This window comes from Eretmochelys imbricata, chromosome 7 (genome assembly GCF_965152235.1).
Source record: "Eretmochelys imbricata isolate rEreImb1 chromosome 7, rEreImb1.hap1, whole genome shotgun sequence".
Lineage (NCBI taxonomy): Eukaryota > Metazoa > Chordata > Testudines > Cheloniidae > Eretmochelys > Eretmochelys imbricata.
The window spans coordinates 105,244,989-105,268,750 of NC_135578.1; the positions used below are offsets into that span (position 1 = coordinate 105,244,989).

The 23,762-nt window shown below is 40.0% G+C and overlaps 1 protein-coding gene across 1 annotated transcript in view; it reads left to right on the top strand.

The window, feature by feature from the left end:
* The window catches only part of CPXM2 (carboxypeptidase X, M14 family member 2), a 102,725-nt gene that overhangs the window by 15,161 nt on the left and 63,802 nt on the right, over positions 1-23,762 (top strand). The window contains exon 3 of the mRNA XM_077821871.1: positions 15,938-16,047. Within this exon, the coding sequence (XP_077677997.1) occupies positions 15,938-16,047 (110 nt within the window). The remainder of the gene's footprint in view (positions 1-15,937; positions 16,048-23,762) is intronic.

A 23,762-nucleotide genomic window follows, 5' to 3' on the forward strand; every position in this document is an offset into this window, starting at 1 on the left:
TAGCAAGAAGATGTTGACCCTAATTAGGAGGCTGGAATAGAGATGGGAGAACCTCCCTGTTCAGACATTTGGATTGGATAAGTGCCTAAACGTTGAAATGTTCATCTGAACCTTGTGTGAACTATTGGAACTTTTTAGGTCTGCAAAACTGAGCTGGGAGCTTCATAAGAACAGGCTTCCTTGCAGGATTTCCAGTGCTTTGTTCTGATAGAGGGTTGCCACATCTGAGATGCAGAAAAGCTGACCACTGACCAGTCCCACACCACAGATGTGAAGGTGCCCCCCTACCAGGGCTGGCTCCAGCTTTTTTGCCACCCCAAGCAGCGAAGGAGGGGAATAAAAACAAAACAAGCCTGGTTGAGCTGCCGCCGAAGTGCCGCCCCTTTCTATTGGCTGCCCCAGGCACCTGCTTCCTTCGCTGGTGCTTGGAGCCAGCCCTGCCCCCTATCATCTTCTCCCACAACTACCTTCCTCACCCAGCTTTTTACCCCTCTTTGATAGTGAGCCTCAGGTCTGTCCCGGTCCCCAGTGCCAAGAGAAGCCACGGCAGTTTCAGCAGGTTGAGGGCCCGACACACAAAGCAGGACCGCACTCCTAGCCATGTTATTTGCACAGTAGTTATAAGATCCCTGCATGGCAACGTGTGCATGCGGCGTATAGGGAATGTTGGTTCCAGGTAGGAAAAAAGCCCAGCACACTAAATCTTTTCACCCACAGCCAGCAAGGCAGTACAAAAACTGGCCAGGCCAATTAAGAACCAACCAAGTGGCAACCCTATGATCAGCTTGGAACTGCTGAGAGCACTGCCTTTCTTGCAGTATTTTGGCATTTCTGTAAGCAGAAAGCTCAGAGGCTTGTGAAAATGATGACTAATAATTTAAAATACATTAAGTGAACTTTTAAAACCATGAAACCTAGGTGTTAGCTTGAATTGGGAACAAAAATTCTTATTTAACCTGAATGGGCTCCCCCTTTTCTAGATTGAAGCCAGATAGCCAGGGGGAGGGGAAGTGGGTAATGGATGAAATAATTAAGCATGGGAGGCAGTTGAAATCGAAGTACTATCTGTACAGTGAGCAGCTGTTTGAAACCCAAAGTACTTCAGAAAGATTGTCAAGGGCTGCCATGAGAAGCAAAACTAGTGAGATGTGGGAACAAGAAGGCCTGGATATAGTGTGCTGGTAAGTTTACTTAGCTCTTAAAAAAAGCATGTCCTTTCCAGGGGTGGATTACGGCATAAATGAATGGTGTGAATGATCTGGGCTCCATACTCAGATGGCTTCATCAATGGTGTATTTTCCAGTGGAATTCCTATGCCGTTCATGGTTTTGATTTCTCCAGCAGTAATCCCCAGTCCCTGCCAGCAGACTAGTTTCCAAAAGAACCCCCTCCCACTTTCCTCCTCTCCAGAAATACTCTTCCAGAAATACTGCTGAGCCAAACTGGGGCCTTCATTTCTTGGTTTGGGCCATGTTTCATTTTAATTGATCTATGGCTTAGGTTTCCTCAAACTCTTAACATTCTAATTATTTCTTGCACTGTTACTTTTCCTCTTACTTCTAACTTCTTCAATTTTCTTTACATTTTTCTGGAATTAGATAAATTACAAGTCTGGAATTACATAAATTGCAGTCATACGAATCTTCTCTGAATGCACTGTGTGGGTAATAGCTCTCCACATGAAGAGTGTATGTTTTTATTCAGGCCTCTCATTATCCAATATGAAATAGTAATAGCAGATTTATTTTTAAAATCTGTACTTATTACAGTGTCAGACAAATCTAACCTTTATATTATTGAAACTTAGGGAAGAAGTTTTTATTTTTAAAAGCTATTTTAAGACGAGTTGGACTGATTTTAGGTATTTCCTGTAACCAGCTCTGTATATAGGTCAAGTATTTAAGCTAACCTGTCTTCTAGAGAGTTAGAAGTCATTGTCAGAGGACTGTCAGGCTCGGTGCAGGAGAGGAATAGAGGGGAACTAAGGCTTATGCATAATCATGGGCAGAACTTCATGTAAATAAACCATCTAACCGTGAATTTAAAGTTGGTCTCTCTTCCTCCTGCTGGCCAGAAGAAGTTACTGCTGATTCAGGAAGAGAGAAACTGGAAGGGGCTGGTATATGCACCCTTCTTACTCGTTGTGACAAGGTGGAGGGCTGTATTCCCTGGCTGACTGTTTTATTTGTATTCTCTCAGCCCTGGGTCAGTTCTGTATTAGAGTTTGTCCCCCTGACCCCAGGTTCTTTCTGCTTCCTATGAGTGGGGAAAACTTTGATAGGCTTTATGGTTAGCAGCATGTTCTCAAGCAAGAATCTGTAAGTGGCAAGGAGTGGGAGGGATGGCTCAAAAGTGAAGTGTTAAAAGTTGCACTTGCAGTGTTGACTTGGCCATGTTGCACATACGAAATATTTTCTGTTCCTGTTTTCCTTTGTAAATGCAAACTTTAATATATGCCATAAAAATATCAGAGAGACAATGTGGTTGAGTTAAGCTGGAGATACCTGAACTCATCATTCTGGATATAAAAGAGATTTATAACCTTGCATGAACTTAAGACAGATCATTTCCTGTGTCTGCTCCATGCTTAATAGTTTAATGTTTTCTTTCTGCTGCAATGTGTTGTTTTAAACTGCTATCATTCTCTATCCGTCAACTGGTTCACCGTGTGGCCTGGTAATTCAGTACCCATGCTCCTCTGCCAATGTGCCTCAATCTTGACTGGAGGAGATACTGTTAGAGGTGATCGGACAGTTCAAGTTCCATATTCAGTCAGCCTTTGGATTCTGATTATCTTATGGGGCAATCAGTGCACCTTGTGATGCTTGTTTTTGTATTGTACTAAGCACTGAACTGAGATTATAGATTCATTTCATATTATCAGCCAGAGGCATCAGATCTGCACTAGCGAATTTCAGGTGCTACTAATCAATGTTAAATTAAAACAATGACCTATAGGCAAAAGACTCTGTATGCCATTACCGGTCAACAGAACCATCTAGTTTCCATTCAGGGTCAGATTTTTGTTTCTCACGTTTGTTCTGCCATATCCTAATTGGCAGAGACATTCTGGACATCTGACAAAAATGCCTCACATGAACCTATTTTGCTCTCTTCAAAGGTTTTCAAACCTCAGACTGCTGCTTCTAAGGATGGCAGTGCATCTGCTTCAGTATCCTCTCCAGCATATGTTTCATATGAAGAAGTTCAAATTGGCCATAGCCCAGACCCTAGATTGATTGAAATATGGGTGGTATGCAGATCTCTTTAAATAACATTGATCAGAAAATGGAGTCACTTTTTTGGTTCTGGCTCAGCTTTGCAGTCAAGTGTGACAGATGTAGAAAATACTTCCTCACCAACAAGGGTGCCTGTATTGATGGTTATGAAGGTTAATGATTCTTTGTCACTAAATAGGATCCTATTTAAAATCAAAATCCTGGGCTGTATCCTTAAGCAGTGTAAATCACTGAAATCAATAGAGCTATGATAATTTACACCACTTGCAGATCTGATCCATGTATATGTGGCCATGAGAGTTACTGTAGTCTCACATATGCAGTGCCAATCAACTCTGCAGCCTGCGATGGAGGAGGGTAGGGTTTCTTCCCTGTGATTCCCCCATGGGGATACTCAGTGCTTAGCCTGGTGTTCAGGCTGTGCTCTTGATGGAAGAATCTAAGCAAAAACCCATAAAGCTGGCCACAGCTCTTTATAGATGTTATATATGTCACATTTAGTCAAGTGGAGAAGAAGCATTCTTTCAGTCAAAAATATTGGACTGTCAAATGAAATTCTCCTTACTGTGTCAGGCACAGGTGAAGACTAATAGGAGCAGTTTAAGAAAGGAAACTAAGGCTGTTTTTGGCAGCAGTCACACAGAGAAAGTTTGGATGAAGGGGAAATGATTCCATATTTCTAGTGATTGGGATGTTGGCTACCTAATTAAGAAACAGTTTACAGTTTTTGTGCTACGTCAATTTTCTGTGGCAGCACAGACTTTGTACTTAAGCCTTCATAATGATATCAGGATGGGCAGATTTGTTTGTTCTTTTATTTTTCACATAGTCTGATAAAGTATTGTTCTTTCGGTCAGGACCGCAATTTCGCAATAGAAGTATGTAATAAACCTTACTTGGTTGTTGATTGAATGATGGAAATTATGTGCTATCTTGCACTGGAGCATGGCTACACTGGAAAGTTGTCCCACTTTAACTATACCAGTATAGTTAAAGCAATACAACCCTCCTAGTGTGGATGCAGTTGTATCCATATAAAGTTGCACTATATTGATATAACTATTCCCCTGTGAGAAGGGGAAGAAGTATACTGGTATAAAGTCACCCTTTTATGGGTAGAAGTGCATCCACACACCGATGCTTTTACTGGTATAACTATTTGGTAAAGTTATATCAGTAAAATATGTAAGCATAGATCAGGCTATAATCATTCAGTGGTTGTTGTTTGGGTTAGCTGTCGAAAGACTGAAAGTCTTCATTTAACTGTATCCTTGACAATATACTCCCTGGTCCTTTTCAATTTTCATCCTTTGTCTTTGGGCCCAGAGTAATATCCAATGTAGCAGTAATCTTCTTAGTTCATGTTCTTCTACTTAATTGCATGGGCAAGGTTGAGATGTCTTTTGTGTTGTAACTACTGTTTGTGGCCCCTCTGTGGAATCTTTCTGGCCCCGCAGTGTATTTCAAGGTTTTGATATTTTTAAGATACTTTAGACACAAGCATATTCAAGAAGTATGCTTTTTCCACTGGTAGTTTTTGTCAAACACCCAGCCCTTGTGAGAGTGGTTTGCCTCTGTTTTTTATTTGAAATGCTTGGCTAAGTATGTTTGTTTGAATTTGCAAGAGAAGACTTATTCTTGTTTTTGACTACTGTGTTTAGTTTGGCTGCTTTACTTGGAATCATGCATTCTGTTCATCCTTGTGCCTTAAACTAATAACGGATGAAAATGTTTTGAATTAATGGCTCACAAGTCAGCCTCACTTGCACTTAATTTTGAACTCATTATAATCATTATTACTTTAATGGTTTTAATCTCTAGCAGTTAAAGGGAAGAGATCTATTTCAGAGAGATACCAAATACACTGCAGTGTTCTTTTGTAGAAAATGGGGTGGGTTCCTCAGTCAATCTGGCTTGGGTATAAACGGGGATTATTTTTCTTTCCTCAATGGCACAGCACAAAAGCAGTATCTCTGGGAGACATTTTGTCTCTGACAGGCACAGTTTGTTTCCAGGAGCCCTTTGGAAGCACAGCTACTGCAATGTTTTTGTGGAAGGTTGCAGTGCGCATTCCCTCCCACAGAGGGCAAGCTCTAATGATAAGTGCAGATGGAGTTCAAGTCATGGACACTGTCCATGCCATGAGAAGACTAGCACCACTCTGGAGGTGTAGTTCTTGAGCATTCTGCATGCAACAGCTGCAATTAGGTCCATCCGTGCAGGCAAAAGTGAGGGAGGCTCCTTGTGCCCATTACGCTTGCACCTTACCCAGGCACAATCCGACCCAAAGGCATTTTTGTGATTGTTGACTGGTGACAGTCTGCCGTATGGCACTTCCATACTGTCTATGCCATAAATGACATAACTTCTTAGGCAAGATGTCTGTCAGCAGCTGCGGGCTCAGAAATTCCAGTTTATAATGTAGGCAAGCCAAGGTGGATGAGGTAATATCTTTTATTGGACCAACATTGCTTCTTGCTTCCTGGGCAAATGCAAGAAACAAAGATATTACCTCACCCACCTTGGCTTTCTAATATCTTGGGACCAGCACAGTTACAACACCACTGCCTGCAACAGTTTATAAAGCTGTATGCTATCTGAAGATTATCTTAAGCTCCTGAGTCAGAAAACATAGAAAGGAAATCTTCTAAAACCAGGTTTTCTGGGAAAATCTGCTTTCAGCTCTGCAAGAAACACCGAAAGATCCCAGTGCTAAATGTTATTTTGGCATTTCCAGAACTGACTGCAACCTGCAAGTGCTAAGGTGCATAAACATGACAAATAGTCTATAAATAAGTAGACTTTTCTGAATCTAAAAAAATGTTTGGTTTCATTTCAGGTTTGCAATATGGAAGTGGGGTAGTACTTACTTTATTCTATACTTATCATTCGTTTTACTTCAACTAGGGAAGAAGAACCTTTTCAATAAATCATGTGCCCAATTCTGCCATCTGGCACACAGCATTTAGCTTACAGAAAGGGTGCAAGTTACAGTCAGTCTTTTCAAAAAGAACATACATTGCCACAAAATAAATTCTGCATTGTTCTTCTGTCATAGCAAGAGATGGGGACATAATGCAATATGCACAGCTTGCTCAGATTTCATGACCTCTGTAGAAAAAGCAAGTGTAGTCAGAGTCCCGGATATGCTAGTGCAATACTGAATTTATAGGTCCAGATGAAAGATAGAGTAGGGGAATAAATATACTCTAAAAACACTAGTCCATCCTAGGAAAGCATCAGTTGTACCCTAGCTTCCCGTCAAAGCCATGCAACTTTCTAAAGAAACACAGCAACCACTGTATGGGGTTTAAGAGATTGGGAATTTTCCACTTAAGAAAGAGGTAATGTTTATCCCAGTGCTATAACATCCACTTCCCCTTATGGTACTACTGTAGAAACCTAAAAAATACCCTGCAGGTATGTTGTAACCACAGGAAGCAGCTCTGGTGAGAGAGATTCCTTTTATGTTAAGCATAGAGGACCTGGTCCAAAGTTCAAAGAAGTCAACTAGAGTCTTTCCATGGGCTTTGGATCAGGCCTAGAGGTGGCATAAGACTGTGCTGTTTACACAGTTAGGAGAACTATTCATGGTAAATAACTTATTCAATTAATGTGTTTCTTACCTAAAAAATGATCTGTGAATGGACTTTAATAAATCTCAATTATTGAACATTTTATAGGAACACATTTCAGACTATGGGCTGTTGGTGAATTGGTCACTTTAATTGCTAGCTGCTCATGATTCATAGTGTGCCATTGATCATTGTTTCATGTACCATGTGCTAGGTAATAACACAACAAGATTAATTGTTTCTAAAACTAAAATGGCACTGTATTACGACAACGATTTATAGAGATGCTGCAAGTGCAGCTAGCATTCAAGCTAGGTGCAGACAGACTTCCTGGTGCCTCCTCCAAATTTTTGCCTCCTGTAACCTGTGCTCCATGCAGGTTGCTATAGTCACAGAGCAGCAGTTCAGGTAGACAGATTGTGATCTACAATGCAGGTAGCCCACTCAGGGGCTCCCTTCTCCTCAAACACCCTTACTTCTCTTTGAGGGGCACATAACATAGGTCATGATTTGGCCCTTAGAATCAATGTGCATAAAATTTTGCTGTCTGTTTTGCTTTATATAACAAATGTGCTGTTGCTGATCATGTCTATCAGACATGTCTATCAGATTTGGAATGGTGCCTGGATCAGAGATGGGCACTCTTAAGAGTATTTCCATTCAAATGTTTCTGCTATGTTGCAGGGACAGAAGGGACTTCAAAAGATGTGCTGGCACAAGGAGACATATATGATACATGGTAAAGGTATATCACACTGTCTTCTTTCACTATCTTCTTCCCCCCTTCCCCCTGCTCTATCCTTACAATCTCTGTGCATTTGGTATTCAATCTGTCCATTCTCTGCTCTATGTTTTAACTCTTTCTTCACTGAATTGTTTCATTATGCTTCCTCTGTTTTGTTTTTTTCCCCTGACTGTCTCTCCTAAGCAAAAGCACGAATCCAATAATGACTCATATTAGGGTCAAACTCTGAACCCTTCAATATTTGATTGGGATCAAAATTAGGCAACACTACTCCCCTACCTAAATTCTCACTGATGGACATGTTAATAGAAACACAGCGTAAGCCTATATTAAATCAAATATAGAAACAGGAACAGAGAACTTGTCCTTCTCATAAATGACTCTCTTTCGGATTGGGTCTGGTATAGATCAGATGTACCTGAACCAAAACCTTGCATCCAGGCTCCCCTGAATGTTGATAAAATTTGGATCTAGATCTTGGCCTAAGGTTGCAGTTGCGGTTCATCTCTTATCTATCATGGACACAGTGCCCAAACTCTGTAACATCAACTCCAGCATCAAACAGAGCTCCCCAAATCTTGTATGCTCGGACAGATTTACTGATGTTTTAAATTGAATGATTACTCAGTTTTTTGGTGGGGGAATTGAACACTGCTTCTGATCGGTATCAGGAATTGGGCCCAGCAAGCAGAGCCAATCTGTGGGCAAACTCATTAGAGCAGGTGGCTACACCACCTGATTGAAGAGTCTGCAGACCAGCTCTGAAGTCCAGCCCAGCAGCTGTTCAGTGGCTGCTCAAAGTGTTTGCCCACAGCTGTGATGGTGCCTCTGCCTGCTTGGCCCCAGCCCTGCGTCACTCCAGGTAACCCATCCTGACTCTGTTCTCTGATTCCTGACTTTGGCTTTAGCATCTGGCCTTTGACTCCAGCTCTGACCCTTGGCTCTGATGCCTGACTTAAGCTCTGACACTTGGCCCTGATTCCTGACTCTGGCTCTGATCCTGGATTTCGATTACTGACTGCGGCTCCAACACCTAGGTCTGACTTCTGCTCTAGCCACTAGACATAACTGCCCACATTGGGGTCATAAGAAGATAAGAACGGCCATACTGGATCAGACCAAAGGTCCATCTAGCCCAGTATCCTGTCTTCAGACAATGCCAATGCCAGGGGCCCCAGAGGGAATGAACAGAACAGGTAATCATCAAGTGATCCATCCCCTGTCGCCCATTCCCAGGTTCTGGCAAACAGAAGCTAGGGAAACCATTCCTGCCCATCCTGGCTAATAGCTAATAGCCAGGGATGGACCTTCTTCTCCATGAGCTTATCTAGTTCTTTTTTGAACTGATAAAGGGAATCTTGTTGAGAAAGTGAGCAGGCCCTGGCCACGCCTATATTTTGTAGGCAATATTTAATGACACAAAGCAATCAAAACATATTTTCAACTAAAATGCTCAGATAAAATCCTTTCAGGTGCACTGCATGTTTAGAATACTTTGCATGCCTGTGACATAATAGATTTTAAATGATGAGCTAAATTTCATATGAAGAGGCATAGAATATGGACAGAATTAGTTAGAGCTTTCCATACAAAATGTTCCATTACTGGAAGGTGAAAAGAAAAGGAGCACTTGTGGCACCTTAGAGACTAACTAATTTATTTGAGCATAAGCTTTCGTGAGCTACAGCTCACTTCATCAGAATGCAGCCGATGAAGTGAGCTGTAGCTCACGAAAGCTTATGCTCAAATAAATTGGTTAGTCTCTAAGGTGCCACAAGTACTCCTTTTCTTTTTGCGAATACAGACTAACATGGCTGCTACTCTGAATACTGGAAGGTGAGTTATTCAGCCACACATTTCACTGGGAAAACTCAAAAGATTAAAATTTATATTAACTTTGGCCAAAGCCCATAGTCCTTAGGTTGATTTCAGTAGGTTTATTTCGTCTGTATAAGTACAGCATAAGGATTGCGGGATTTGCCTCAAAATAATGCAAGTAAAATATTAAAGATTAAGGTCCTGATCCAGCAAAGCACTTATTAACCAGGTGTTAAACTTTCAGCATGTAAGTAGCCCTTTGCCTTCAAGTTAACGTAAAGTTAACCATGTGCTTTGCTTGATTAGGGCTTGAATCCTGCCTATGCTCCACATAGTGTTCAGGACAGGAAAAGGGGAATCTGAGATTCAAACTACAGAAACAGCAGTATGCTCAATGAGGTTGGCCAAAGGGAAGAGCAAGACTGTACTGTGCTAACAGATATGCCTATCATGTTTGCAGCTAGCAGGGGTGCAGGAAAAGGGGAAGTGTGTGCCCAAATCTAGTAAGCATGTCTCCTGCCATCTATAGCAGGCACAAATCGGCAACGATTACAGTGGCACATTGCTGCTGGCAAAAGGAACAGCAGAGCTTCAAAATGGCCCCACATGCAATGGCAGGGTGTCTGTTACTGGATGCACCCTAAAGCCATCACCACTGTTCATACAGGGCAGGGCTTTGGCGATGAGGCCAAGATTTGACCCACATGTGTCTTGACATACAGTATTAAAAAAGTTAGCATTATAGGGCCTGATTTTCGGAGGGGCTGAATACCCACAACTGCTTCTGGAGTTGGGAGCTTTGACTGTTCAGCATCTCTGAAAATCAAGCCCATAGTGTTGATATTCACAGAAATTCCACTACTTTAACTACAATCAGTTCTAGCCAAACTGTAGTGAACTACTTGAGCTCAGCTTACTGAGGGCCTGATTCAACTCCTACTGAAATCAGTGGGAGTCTTTTCCGAGCCCCAACATCAAGCCCCAAATGTCTAGCTAGAGATTTCTCTGGAAAAATATACAGAGCCAAAGCCATTATTGGTATATGGATGATTCTATATCAAATAAATATCGGCAGTGTCTTGACCTCCTTTAATCTTCCCCTGGACTGTGTGTCTATAACATAAACTCTAAATTAAATAAACATGTTGAAGTGTTGTGGGATTCTTATCTATTTAAAAATGACAAAGCTCCTGGAGCTAAAACACATTTAGAATCATAAAAAATAAATAAGCAGTCAAAGTAAATTCTGCTTCCAAATGGCGAGGAGCCCGTCAGACTGCACAGGGAAAATATTTCTCCATTTACAGATGTGAATATCACTGTGTGGCTAAGAGTTAGACAAGCACAGATTTTTCTTGTGGGAATTCAATACGATCATAGATACATCTCTTTAAAATGATAAATATAAATAAATAAATAACAAGGAAACTTTTTCTCTAATAGAAGAACAGAATATACAACTAGAATTGATGGGAAATCTTTTAAAAATAAAATAGCCAATTTGGTGGCTTTGCCCCCAAAAGAGCAACAAAAGAGAACAGATTTCCAAACTGTGTCTATTAAATATAACAAAATATATGGCAATCCGTGCTTTTACCTGAAAAATTGACTTGGAAAAAAATAAAGAAATTAACAGTTGAGCTAGGCTAACTGACTTTTATTATTTCCATGTCCTCACAATAAATATTTGTCTATTGCTGAAATTGATCTGTAGTTCCAAGGATGTATATTTCCTAAATTTGATGAAGAATTGTGGACATTTGAGAACCAGGTTTAGCATAATTAGTTATAATTTCTTCAATGACTGGGAATGTAGGCTCATCCTGCCTACCAAATTATGAACCCATTATGTTTCTGAGCATTTGTTTCCAGATGTGATCCCATAGAAATCAGTGGGACTGCTTAAGTGAGCAACTGCTCACTTAATTGTGAGCCTTTGAGCGAGGCCTTGGTTCTCCACCAGTGTTGCCTACCTTTCAGCTCAGTGCACTCTAAACTGCAACGGAACTTGGGCTGATCAATACTTTGGTCTTGCAAGTACAGATTGCAGGACATAGTGTGTATTTGAAACCATCTTCAAAATCTCTGCCATACAGAAAAGTTGTGGCTAATGTCTTGGCTAATGATGCTGCTGCATCAGAAACGCTGGCTGGTCTTAGCTGAGATATACAACATCCACCAAAATAGTACTAAGCATTATCTGAAGGAGTGGACATTGTATCATGGCTTCTAAGAGGTACTGTACCTCTAAATAATATGTTTTCCAGTGGACAAGTTATCGTCTCTAGTTAGAATAAACCAGGCCATATATTGATGGGTTTTACCTAGAACTTTTAAACATTTTCTGAAATTCTGAGGATCCTTTCACACCATTTAGGCCATGAGTCAGCAGGGTACTTAAGTGCATGCCTAATTTGAAGCAAGTGAGCAGTCCCATTGACTTCAGTGAGACAGTTCAAATACTTACAGGTAGGCACTTGCATAAGAAACTTGCTGAACTGACACCTCAGTCCCTAAACTATGTTTCTAATCCAAACCATTTTGAATTTGTTTTTGTTTTGTTTTGAAGAATTTGAAATCCCTGAATCAGAGTCATCTCCTCACCCATATGATTTTGGTTCTGGGTCGGATCTGAATGCAGGAAGGATCTGTTTTTCTGCCTGAAATAGCAGATATTTGACAAGATTTCTACCATTTGAGACAGAAATCTCACAAGAACAGCTCTTAAAATACAAATACTGTGAAAATCTAAATGCAGACTTTTATACTAACCAGGACCCAAAATTAATGAATCTGGATGCAAATACTCCTTCTAAATCTAGCACCTAATACCAATTGAAAATAATGCATAAAATTTTAGCATAAGACCTGTTTTTAGCCAGGCTACCAAAGCTTATGTTTATCATTATTTGCAATTTGTTCACTTCCTATTGTGAAAGTAAATTATGTTCTGCTCTCTTCCTCCATTGTCAAAGATCAGGGAATCAATTATCTCTGTAAAGCTTTATCAGTATCGTTGGATATTGCCAGATTTAGTTGGGGACTCATGTAGATAATGTGCAGGTTAAAAATGTCACTGAAAACCAAAGTTGAAATTTCTTGTTTTGCTATTTTGAATCTTCCTTCTTCCGATTAAAGAAATGCCCAGATAATCAGATAATTTTCTGTTGAACCTGGCACGATACGAAGCTCTCTGAACAGTTACACAGTTTCTGCAGCTTACACAGGATTTTCTCCAAATTAACATGAACAGGACTAAAATGAATATTAAGATGATATTAAAACGTGCAGTGTTGAGAGGCACTGTAAGTTTGATCTCTTTGCTTGATATTATTTGTTGAAAAGAAATTAGATTGCCTCTGTTTACCTACAGTAGACTGATTAAAAAGAACAAGTCAATGGCAAGTAAGCACATAAGGTCAATAATGCAGTACTGGCAAGGAGCCAAATGTCAAACTCTGAACTATTCGTTAATTTTATACATGTTCTCAAAATGAATTAATAAATTAAAAACTCAAGGAAACAAAGCAGAAACCTAACCTAAAAGGAGACTCCTATAAAGGACTTTTAATATCTGTGCCTGTAGTGGACTGGCAAATTTAGATGGGTTGCTGTGTCTTATATTCAGAACCTTGAAGATTATTAGACCAGGTCCTATTGGAAACTTTCCCGTTTCCACACCCCCACCCAACTAATAGATTGAAACCCTTTGTTTGGTAAAATCTGTAAGTGGTACAAACTTTTCTTACCATTTGTGTTGTCGATGGAATTGACATGTAAGTGAAACAACTGACTCTCTTAAAAAGTTAGAAATCCTTTATTATAGGCCCTCAACTTTAAAGCAAAATCAAAGATTGTCTTTTGTGAAAAACATCACGAATCCCATACACATTTGCTGCTCTGAACAACAGACTTGATGACACCAAGATCATCACTAATATTAGCAAGTTAATAGTTGGTAGCAGATAAACGTAAAGCCAGAGCCAAAAAACTTCTTTGAAGAATGATGTTGTTCCATTCCCAGTTTGGCATAGCTGCCAGAGAAAGAGGTACTGTGAGTGGAGGAAATGAGATGTTTTTATTTAAGGTCAAAATTTTCAATCCAGAGCTGGGACAACATATTTTATTTTTCTTAAAGAGAGATTTTTTCAGGTGACTTCGAGTTTTGTTGACTGTGTGCATTAGCCTTTACCTATGGAGACTATAGTTGAAATTCTATTTTAAGTTTTGAATGAAAGTAACTGCTTTTCTCAGAATTCTTTGTAAGAGATTTTCCATGGCCCTTAGTGTGAAAGGCACTTTAAATGGGGCATATTATTAATTTATTATTATATATACCTTTTTATATTATGGTAGCATCTAGAAACCCTAATCATCACAAATGGGGACCCCTGTTGCTAGGTACTGTACAAACATAGAGGCAGATACTGTCTGTGCCCTGAAGATCTTAAAACTATAAATGCTACACTTTAGTATCACTGGTTTTATGAAGTTTCAAGCATTGCAAAGATAAAAGCCACATGCATTCACTTCTATCATCAACCTTAGTGTCTAATCCTGCTAGCACTTACATGCCTGCCTAACTTTAGGTACTTTTGTTCCCTGGGACTACATATGTGAATGTACTCAGGTGCAGAAGAGTTTGCAAGATTATGCCTTTAGATTGATTTCTAAATCTGTCCAGAGGGTTGAATTTGTAGGAGTGAGACAGGGAGTTCTTATTACCGGTTCTTCTCAGCCGTGTAACTTACTCCCAATAGAGGTCTTTCAGAACCCGAGGCTTATCTTGTTTAGGGAACAATATAAGATGAAACACTCATATATAACGAAATATAATTAAAACAAACAAAATTCCCTCTAAGCTACTCCTTCCTCTGGTTTTCCCAGTGCATCCTGTCTCTTCTCTGTTTCTGTTAATTAGATTGAAAGCTCTTCTGAGCAGGGTCTGTCTGCATTTTGTCTCATGTGCAGCACTGAGCCTATTGTTAGTGTTAAAAAAATACATTAATATTAAATGTTTATCATTCTAATGGTCCCACTCCTGTCTCCATTGTAGTCAGGAGTTTTGCCATTGACTTCAGCAAGACCAGAAACCAGCCCTATTGCTGATGAAGTGTCCAAACCTTTTTTCTAAGGGTGAGCAAATCAATACTTGCACAGTTTGTTCTGCAGCATAATCCCAGTTCCATTTTTCTAGGAGGAGTTTACATCATGGATGAGCTAAGGGAGAGAACAAGAAATCCTATGTCCTTTCTGTCAGTTTTTGTATAATGATTGGAGATGGGCCTGGATCAGATCCTCAAATCCAGACATCTGTGGATTTCAGAAGAGTGATTTCAATCTAGACCTGAACCTACACAAGAACAGCCATACTGGGTTAGACCAAAGGTCCATCTAGCCCAGTATCCTGTCTTCTGACTGTGGCCAATGACAGGTGCCCCAGAGAGAATGAACAGGCCAGGTAATCGTCAAGTGATCCAATTTCTGTTGCCCATTCCCAACTTTTGGCAAACAGAGGCTAGGGACACCATCCCTCCCCATCCTGATGTATCTACCCTCCATGAATTTTTCTATTTTTTTTTTTTGAACCCTGCATTGGTAATTCCTTGGTAGCTATGGCATATGTAAGGCTGTGTTCACAGCTCTAAATCAAAGCAGAAAGGGAGGATGGTCTAGTCATGGTTAGAATACTAGCATTGGGAGACCTGGATTCAGACTCCTATGTGAACTGTTTCTCTCTATGCATCCATTTCCCTTCCATGAAAAGTTGATAAGAGAACTTTCCTACCTCCAAAGGCTGATATAAGGATAAATACGTTAGAGATTGTGAGGCGCGCAGATACTGTGGTAATGGAGGTCATACAAGTACCTTCGACTAGAACTTTTCTGATTTAAAAAAGTACAGTAGGATCTTTCTGATGTCTTATCTTCCAAAGTAAGATCTCAAGGCTGGATTTTGCTGCAGTACTGTACAGTACTGGCATCTGCTATTTTTGTTCAAAACTGTGCACCATTTGAAGCTTATAGAGGTGGCCTCTTGTTTCAAATTTGCCCTGTTTGTGCTTACTCATTGCTCCAGCAGAGCTCTGCAGTGTGGTCTCCCAGACCTCTCTGAGAGATGCTATTGTACAATGTGTGTGCATGTTTGAAGTCTCCAGAATGTGCTTTAATTGAAAACATAACTTGACACAGTAGTAAATGCCAAAAGAAAAAAATAAAAGGCCACTCTGCTGGCATTTTGTACCGACAAGCACTTGACAGGAAATACTGTGCATATCTGTGGCAAAGGAAGGGTATGGCAAAGAAAAAGAACTATTAAGGAAAACTTAAAGGTCCAGACCCTCAACTGATGAAAATCAACATCACTCCATTGATTTCAGTGGAGCAGCCATCATCTCATTGGTTTCATTGTGCTATCCCGATTTACACCAGCTGAGGATCTGACCTATTTCGGTCTCTCTCACACACACATGTGCGCACACACGTATACAAAAGGAGCTTTGGATAATATATATTTGTTTGTTTTCCTCATTTTTTAATAAAACTTTGTCGTTTTACAGGTTGCCCACCGCTTGGTCTGGAGACATTAAAAATTACTGATTTCCAGCTCCATGCTTCTACAGTAAAGCGATATGGCCTTGGGGCCCACAGAGGAAGGCTTAATATTCAGGTAAAATCAATTTTCTTTGTAAGTGGTAGAATGGCTTAGGGTTGTAGTGTTCTGCAGACAGTGCTAATGGATGGTTATAGGTTTTGACTACCTTGTCAGCTCACATTATTCAAATGAAGGGAAATATTGAATTACACTGGTGGATAGGGTTGATGAAGAGTTCTGAAGTTGTGGGGTTTGTTCTGTGCTTTAAAAAGCTCTAAATTTTATGCTGCTTAGAATTCAAATCCTAATGAAATTCCATAAAGTAAAGATGATGCGTTGGAGCAGAGCAGGGAAAAGAACCTTCCCTAATGCGTTAACAGAGCACAAAGAAGAGACGGTAAGGATATATGAGAAGCAAAAACATTTTGTTTCATTATTTGCCTGTAAATAATGATTGTGGTGAATAGAAAAAACATTTTAAAGCAGTGGTTCCTAAACTGGGGTTCACGAAATATTACAGGGGATTCTTGGGAAAAAATTCCCTAATGGCAGACAGAGCTGTCCCTAGGGACCCTGGGCAGCATGGGGCCAGCAGCCTGGAGCCCCTGGACTTCCAAGAGCTAAGCAGATCAAAGCAAGCATATCTATCACACTGAGGAGATTTAAACTTCAAGACACCTTAAAAGAAATGGGAAGGGAGGTGGATATTTTTTGCTGTTTTTAAAATTAAATAGGCAGCTAGTATTGTTTTTTAAATTGTTATGAAGAACAAGTTTCAGCTTTGTTGTAACGTGCATTGTTTGTCTGGACTGCTGAAGACCTGAATGTTTGTGTAGGAGGAACTCTTTGAGTTGGCTTCTTAAATATCTTCATGCTGTTTCACATCTGACACTCCTTGATGAAACATAGGAGCCTTGTCTTATAACAGGCTTATTCAAAGTGATACAAGCTTCGAAAGTGAGATCTTGGAAGAGTGTTGCCGTTTTCATAATGTAATAAAAATACTGTAATGATAAATAATAATTAATAATAAATAGTGTGTAAATAAGCATGTCATAAAAACAAATTTTATATTTCCAAGATCACTGCTTTTATAATTTATACTCAGGTAAAGGAGAAAATCCCTGGAAATATTCATTTTTAGGAGGGGGTTCACAAGACTTGACATTTTACTGAAAGGGGTTCACAGGTTGTTAAAGTTTGGGAACCACTGTTTTAAAGCAAAGTAATTTGTCACCAGGCAGCTTTTCCCAGGCAATGATACTTCTACCAAAAAATATAGCAATTTGGAAGCCACTTATATATGTTCTTGTGTCTCCTGTGTTGGCCACCTTCTCTTTATATGGTGTTATCTCTTTTATTCCAGCCTGTTTGATGTTTGTTTAATGCTTGTTGCTATATACTGCCTTACATTTTATATTGTAACCTGCTTGCACTGTCTTCCATATGTAATTGGGATCTCTGGCTACCCCAGTGCCACCATGAGCTATTTAGTTCCTTTAAATTAGAGAGTGAATTAATTGTGAAATGTCTGATTTTGGGGCATTGGCAGAGGATTGAGGGCAGTCACACAAACATCTTGACACTGAGACCAAAGGCAAGTATATTGTAGGCCTAATTCACCCCTGAGTTACTCTACTTTTATGCTGGTATAAATCCATTGAAGTCAAAGGAATTAAACCGGCATAAAACTGGAGTTATGTGGTGTGAATCAGTTTCCATATATTTATTAACTGATTAAGCAAATCAAGGAACATATTTAAAGGAAATCTACTTACCCTAGCTGAGACGTTAGTGATAGAACAGAGCCATGGATCAGATGGCTTTGAGGAGAGTGGAATTTACCAACATTAATTTAGAAGTGACCTTTTCTTGCTGTGAAATTCTTTCCAAACTTGAGAATTCAGCTTGACACTTTCCTTTAGCCCAATAGAGTGGAATCCAGGTAATGAAGTAATTTGATTCAGGCTGCAGTTACTTCCAAGATGTTTCCTTCAGTCTCTTCCCTCCAATGCACTCACCAAAACCAGAATCAGTGTATTGTTCAAGGGGCAAACAGGATGGTGATGGATTTGTTTAAAGCTTGAAAGTGTACTTTAAGTATAAAAATACGTGAGGGGTCCACTCTCAGGTTTATGACTAGATCAAAACCCTGTAACTGGAATGTGAACAGAAAAGGGGCTCCAGCCAACTATTCCTTTCAGAACATCCAAGTGACACTCAGGCTGAACAGTTTCCATAACGACATTTGGTTGTTTGTTCGGGCTTCTTGTCTCCAGTCTGCTAGGTTACAGGGTTTTGCTGGGCCACAGAACTCCTTTCTTTCTTGGGTCTTTCTCTCATTTTGATCAGTGTCCAACTCTTCCTCCTGCAAATGAGCTGCTGCCACTTGCTATTTCCCAGCAGTTCTCCAGACACCACTGGCTGTGACTGTAATATCTGTACCAATTTTTAGATAGTGGCTCCATTTTTCTCCACAGTGAAGCTCAGGCTTCCATCTCTGAAGCATTTCAGCCTTTAGGTCAGGGGTGGCCAACCTGAGACTGAGAAGGAGCCAGATTTTACCAATGTACATTGCCAAAGAGCCACAGTAATACATCAGCAGCCCTCCATGAGCTCCCCACCCGCACCCAGCGCCTTCTGCTCACTGGTAGCCTCACCGATCAGTGCCTCCTGCTCCCTCCCCACACTTCCTGATTAGCTGTTTTGTGGCATGCAGGAGGCTTGGAGGGAGAGTGGGAGGAGCAAGAGCATAGCAGGCTCGGGGATGGGGCAGGAAGGGGTGGAGTGGGGGCAGGGCCTGTGGCAGAGCCAGGGGTTGACCAGTGAGCGCCCCCCGGCACATTGGAAAGTTGGCACCTGTAGCTCCAGCCCCGGAGTCACTGCCTATACAAGAAGCCACATATTAACTTCTGAAGAGCCTTATGGGGCTCCGGAGCCACGGGTTGGCCACCCCTGCTTTAGGTGGTCGCCTGAGGGCTGCAGTGAACTCTCCAACAAAGAGTCCTTTAACCCCAAAGGCCAGTCTTCTTTATTTCAAAAATATTCTTTCAGTTGTGTTCTTCATTCTCTAGTTTCAGATCTTTGTTTAGAAAATTGATCTATTTTCCTACCGCACAAACAAATGCTTCAGCCTGTCATAACTCTGTTTGATGCAATGTCTTATTCCACATATCTATTTCCATGTATTGTGTAAATTGCCATTTCCATGTAATGTGTAAATTCTGGCAAACATATTCTCTTCTGAACTTTCAAGTTTGTTTTGATTATTTTCTGGTATAAATACTTTCATGATCCTATCACTCTGGGAGGCTTGTATATAAATAGCACAAGAGTACCTAATCTAGGACAACGTTGAAACTTAGGAATTTATCTCTTTTCCTTTTCCTGTTTGAGTGCCACCCATTTCTCTTCTACAACTTTATCTCTAATAGACAGCTCCAGTAATCTTCAAATTGTGCACTTTCTACGACCAGATAACCAGTCAGTAATCCCTTAAACCAGCTCAAACATTTGGAGCACTTACTGTGATTGACAGTGCATGTAAAAGTGCATTCTGCAGTTTTTTTCTTTTTCAGATACTCCTAGTTTGCAGCCTGGCCTAAAACACCTAAGGTTCCAATATATTCAAGTTGATGATATCACTCTTCCCAGATTTCCTCTCAGTCACTTAATTTTTCATGTTCAACTTCAGTTCAGGATTACGATCTCTAAATTTTGGTGATATTGGGGAAATATATAAATGAGACTTTTATTTATAACCAAATTTGGGAAAAATGCTGTCTTTGACGTTTCAGTTTGAAATTTAGATTAATTTACAAGTACTTTATGATTGAGAGTGGAGGTTAAAGTCAATTACACGTGAAGACCGGCTTTAAAGTTTGAGGCAGGAGTGCAACTATGTGCATTTGGTTGTTTGTACGGTATGCAGTTGTGTTATTTATTTAACACACTTCTTCTTAAATGTGATCAGAGAGTGAAACTCAACCTTGGGCAGAGGATCAGCATATTATCTTTGCACTTCAGCCCCTTAAACCACTTAAACTCTGGCTAGAAGGTTTAAATGTGATGAAGGTGGTGCATAGAACTTTGAATTTCACCCAGTATGCACCCAGTAGATTCCACTCTCTTTTAAGTATCAGAAGATGAGTTTGTGTGTAGTCTTGTTTCTTGTGTCACTGTTACAGGATAGAGCAAACACTGAAATCCACAATCATTTTTGACTATTACAACAAATACTTAAGTTACTTCATACTGAAGAAACGCTAGTGACATTTTGCAGTTATATTTAAGCAAATAGTAGTTATATTTTTGATGGTGTACTGCAATCTTCACCATGATATTTCTTAATTTATTAGTTTCTATACTGCCACTCCTTTATGTTGGCAGTAACTACTCTAAAAGGAACATGAGCTGGTTGAAAGTACAACTCCTGAGCAATTTCAGATCTACAGGCTCCCTGTGGTGAAACAATTATTGCCGGAGAGGATCTTACTGTTGTCCTTATCCTGTTAGGAATTATGTACAAGTTAAACATGGATAGATTGCTACAGGTGTAAATAGTTGCTTGCACTGCAGCTGACTTACTGGGTGTTGATTTCACAGAAGACTGAAATTTCTGCCTCTATATTTTTAGTACATTTAGGGCTTAATATCTTCACCCCTGATACAAAAGTGGGCTCTTTGAATTGTGATAATATGGGACAATATTTATATTCTCTTGTATTTGGGAAGAGAACCATAATGATTATGAGTTGAGATCAGACGTGCTTTGGTGTCATATTAAAAAGATGGATGAACTTTCTATGAAACTTCAGCCTTACTTCTAAATTTACACTCATGTACCTTATGAACAATCATTTGCACCCACAATTTTGCTTGAATTTCAGCATCTAACAGCTGAATTTACAGGCACTTGATATGCAAGCAATGATATGCTGAATTCCTAGTTAGCTGTGCTCACAAATTATTTTTTATGAATCATTGCAGATGCAATTTTAGAGGGCATTTCAAAAATATTAGCCCATAACATTCAATATATGGTATAAAATAATACTTAGCACTTATATAAAATGTTTGGATCGATAGAGCTCAAACTGCTGAACAGTGGTAAGCAAGCGTTTCTATTCCAATTTTACAGCTGGGGAAATTGAGTCAGAAGTTAAATGACTTTTCTCTAAGAGCCCACAATGAGTCAATGGCACAATTGGAAGTAGAACCCATGACACCGGACTGTCTAAAATCCTATGAACTTGGCCACTGCCTCAAAAAATGTGCTGATATAGTTCAACAGAAGTGCTTTAATTAATGGGAGATACATATCTGCAGGCACAATTTGGTCCAGTGTTGAACTTTAATACCACGTTATATGAATAGATGTACAGAGTCCAAGACCAGAAGATACCATTGTGATCATGTGGTCTGACTTCTTGTACAACATATAGGCCATAGAACTTTCCCACAAATAATTGCTAGAACATATCTGGTAAAAAAGAAAAAAATTACCCTCACCGTTAAAAATTTACTCCTCATTTCCAGTCTGAAATTGTCTAGATTCAACTTTCAGCCATTGGATTGAGACATTGAATAATACAATGTATCATACCAAAATCAGGGAACTAAAAAGTTAGTCACAACCTGCGCTGACATACACCTTGTGCTAACTCATTGACTTTACTAAGCTGCACAGCAGCAAAGAATTTGCTTTGGCATGTATTGTACAGTAATAAAGCCTGTCCTTGCTCCTACTGAAGTCATTGAGAGTGCTGCCATTTAATTCCATGTGCCAGCGCTGGGTTCATAAATAACAATATATTTGAGAGATAAGCCATAACCAAAACTCCATAAACAAATTTCAGATCCAGATCTAGGCTTAGATCTGAGTTTGCAGCTTTGAAATCTACCTCTGTAGTGGCCTGCATCAGCACACCAACCCTGAACACCTGGAATTTTGGAAAAGTTTAAATTCCAAGTTCAAGAACATTTAGATTTGGGGATTTGGAACTGTCTGTAATAAAGATCCTAACCGACTTGGACCTGGATTCAGAATTTGAAATCTCTAAAATTAAAGTAGTTATTTAACATGCAAATTAAAAGACTAAAATCGCCTGATTTAATACTTTGGTTGATTTTTAGCCCATCTTCTCCCCTGCTTCCACTAATCCCTTCATCCTCCTAGTTGTAAATTTACTGAATCCGTGCTTAAAAATGAACTCTTGAAAAATTACACTTTTGGCCATGCTTAAATCATAATTCTAATCCCTTAACTCCCTTAATTAAATACATGGAAGTTTAAATTGATGTAAATATTTTACATGGGAGTGTGTGTATGTGTATGCAGAGTACATTTCCCCGTACTACACACATTATACACAGTACATTTCCCCATACTAATTTCTCCCTACTGTTACTCACACCTTCTTGTCAACTGCTTGGAATGGGCCACCCTCATTACCATTACAAAAGTGATTTTTCCTCCCTTGGTATCCTACTGTTAATTGAATTGTCTCGTTAGCACTGACCCCCCCTCCCCCCCACTTGGTAAGGCAACTCCCATCTTTTCATGTACTGTGTATACCTACCTGCTACTGTATTTTCCACTCCATGTATCTGATGAAGTGGGTTTTAGCCCACAAAAGTTTATGCCCATATAAATTTGTTAGACTCTAAGGTGACACAAGGACTCCTCATTGTTCATGTTTTATCCTGTTTATCTTTAATACATATTTATAAAGTCTCCCCGGCTAGCTCTTGGGAGTTATTTGGGAGATACCAAGCATTACAAACTGTTCGTGAGCCATTCTTGGAATTGCCATGACCGCAAAGAAGTCCACTTTATAACTTCTGTAAAACAGAGTAAGGAGGAGGTACAAAAGTATTAAAAAGCCTGCGTGTCGTGGCTATGAACAAAGCAAAGAGCCTCTGTCCTTTATAATAGTAATAACCACCTGGGTGCAGGGTATTCACAGGGGCTTACTACAGGGTGCCTCCACACATAATTACATTGGGGCTGGCCATAATTTCCCAGGAAACGGCCTGTGATCAGGTAGGTTTCAGAGGAGCAGCTGTGTTAGTACATAGCCCCTCTGCCATGCACCCTGGCCAAACCGGACCGTCTCTACGTAAAAGAATAAATGGACACAGATCAGACATCAAGAATGATAACATTCAAAAACCAGTCGGAGAACACTTCAATCTTTCTGGTCACTCGGTTAAAAGTGGCAATTCTTCAACAAAAAAACTCCAAAAACAGACTCCAACGAGAGACTGCCGAACTGGAATTAATTTGGAAACTGGATACAATTAACTTAGGCTTGAATAAAGACTGGGAGTGGATGGGTCATGACACAAAGTAAAACTATTTCCCCATGTTTATTCCGCCCCACCCCGACCCCCCACCCCACTGTTCCTCAGACGTTCTTGTCAACTGCTGGAAATGGCCCACCTTGATTATCACTACAAAAGGTTCCCCCCACCCCTTGCTGGTAATAGCTCACCTTACTTGATCACTCTCGTTACAGTGTGTGTGGTAACACCCATTGTTTCATATTCTCTGTGTAAATAAATCTCCCCACTGTATTTTCCACTGAATGCATCCGATGAAGTGAGCTGTCGCTCACGAAAGCTTATGCTCAAATAAATTTGTTAGTCTCTAAGGTGCCACAAGTCCTCCTTTTCTTTTTGTGATCAGGTAGTTATTGCTTAATTGCAATTTCTTCAGATTCAGTTGCATTCATCTGGATTTTATATGGCCAGTTCTGAGTCATTCCTCCTTATTTGAAAAAGTTGGG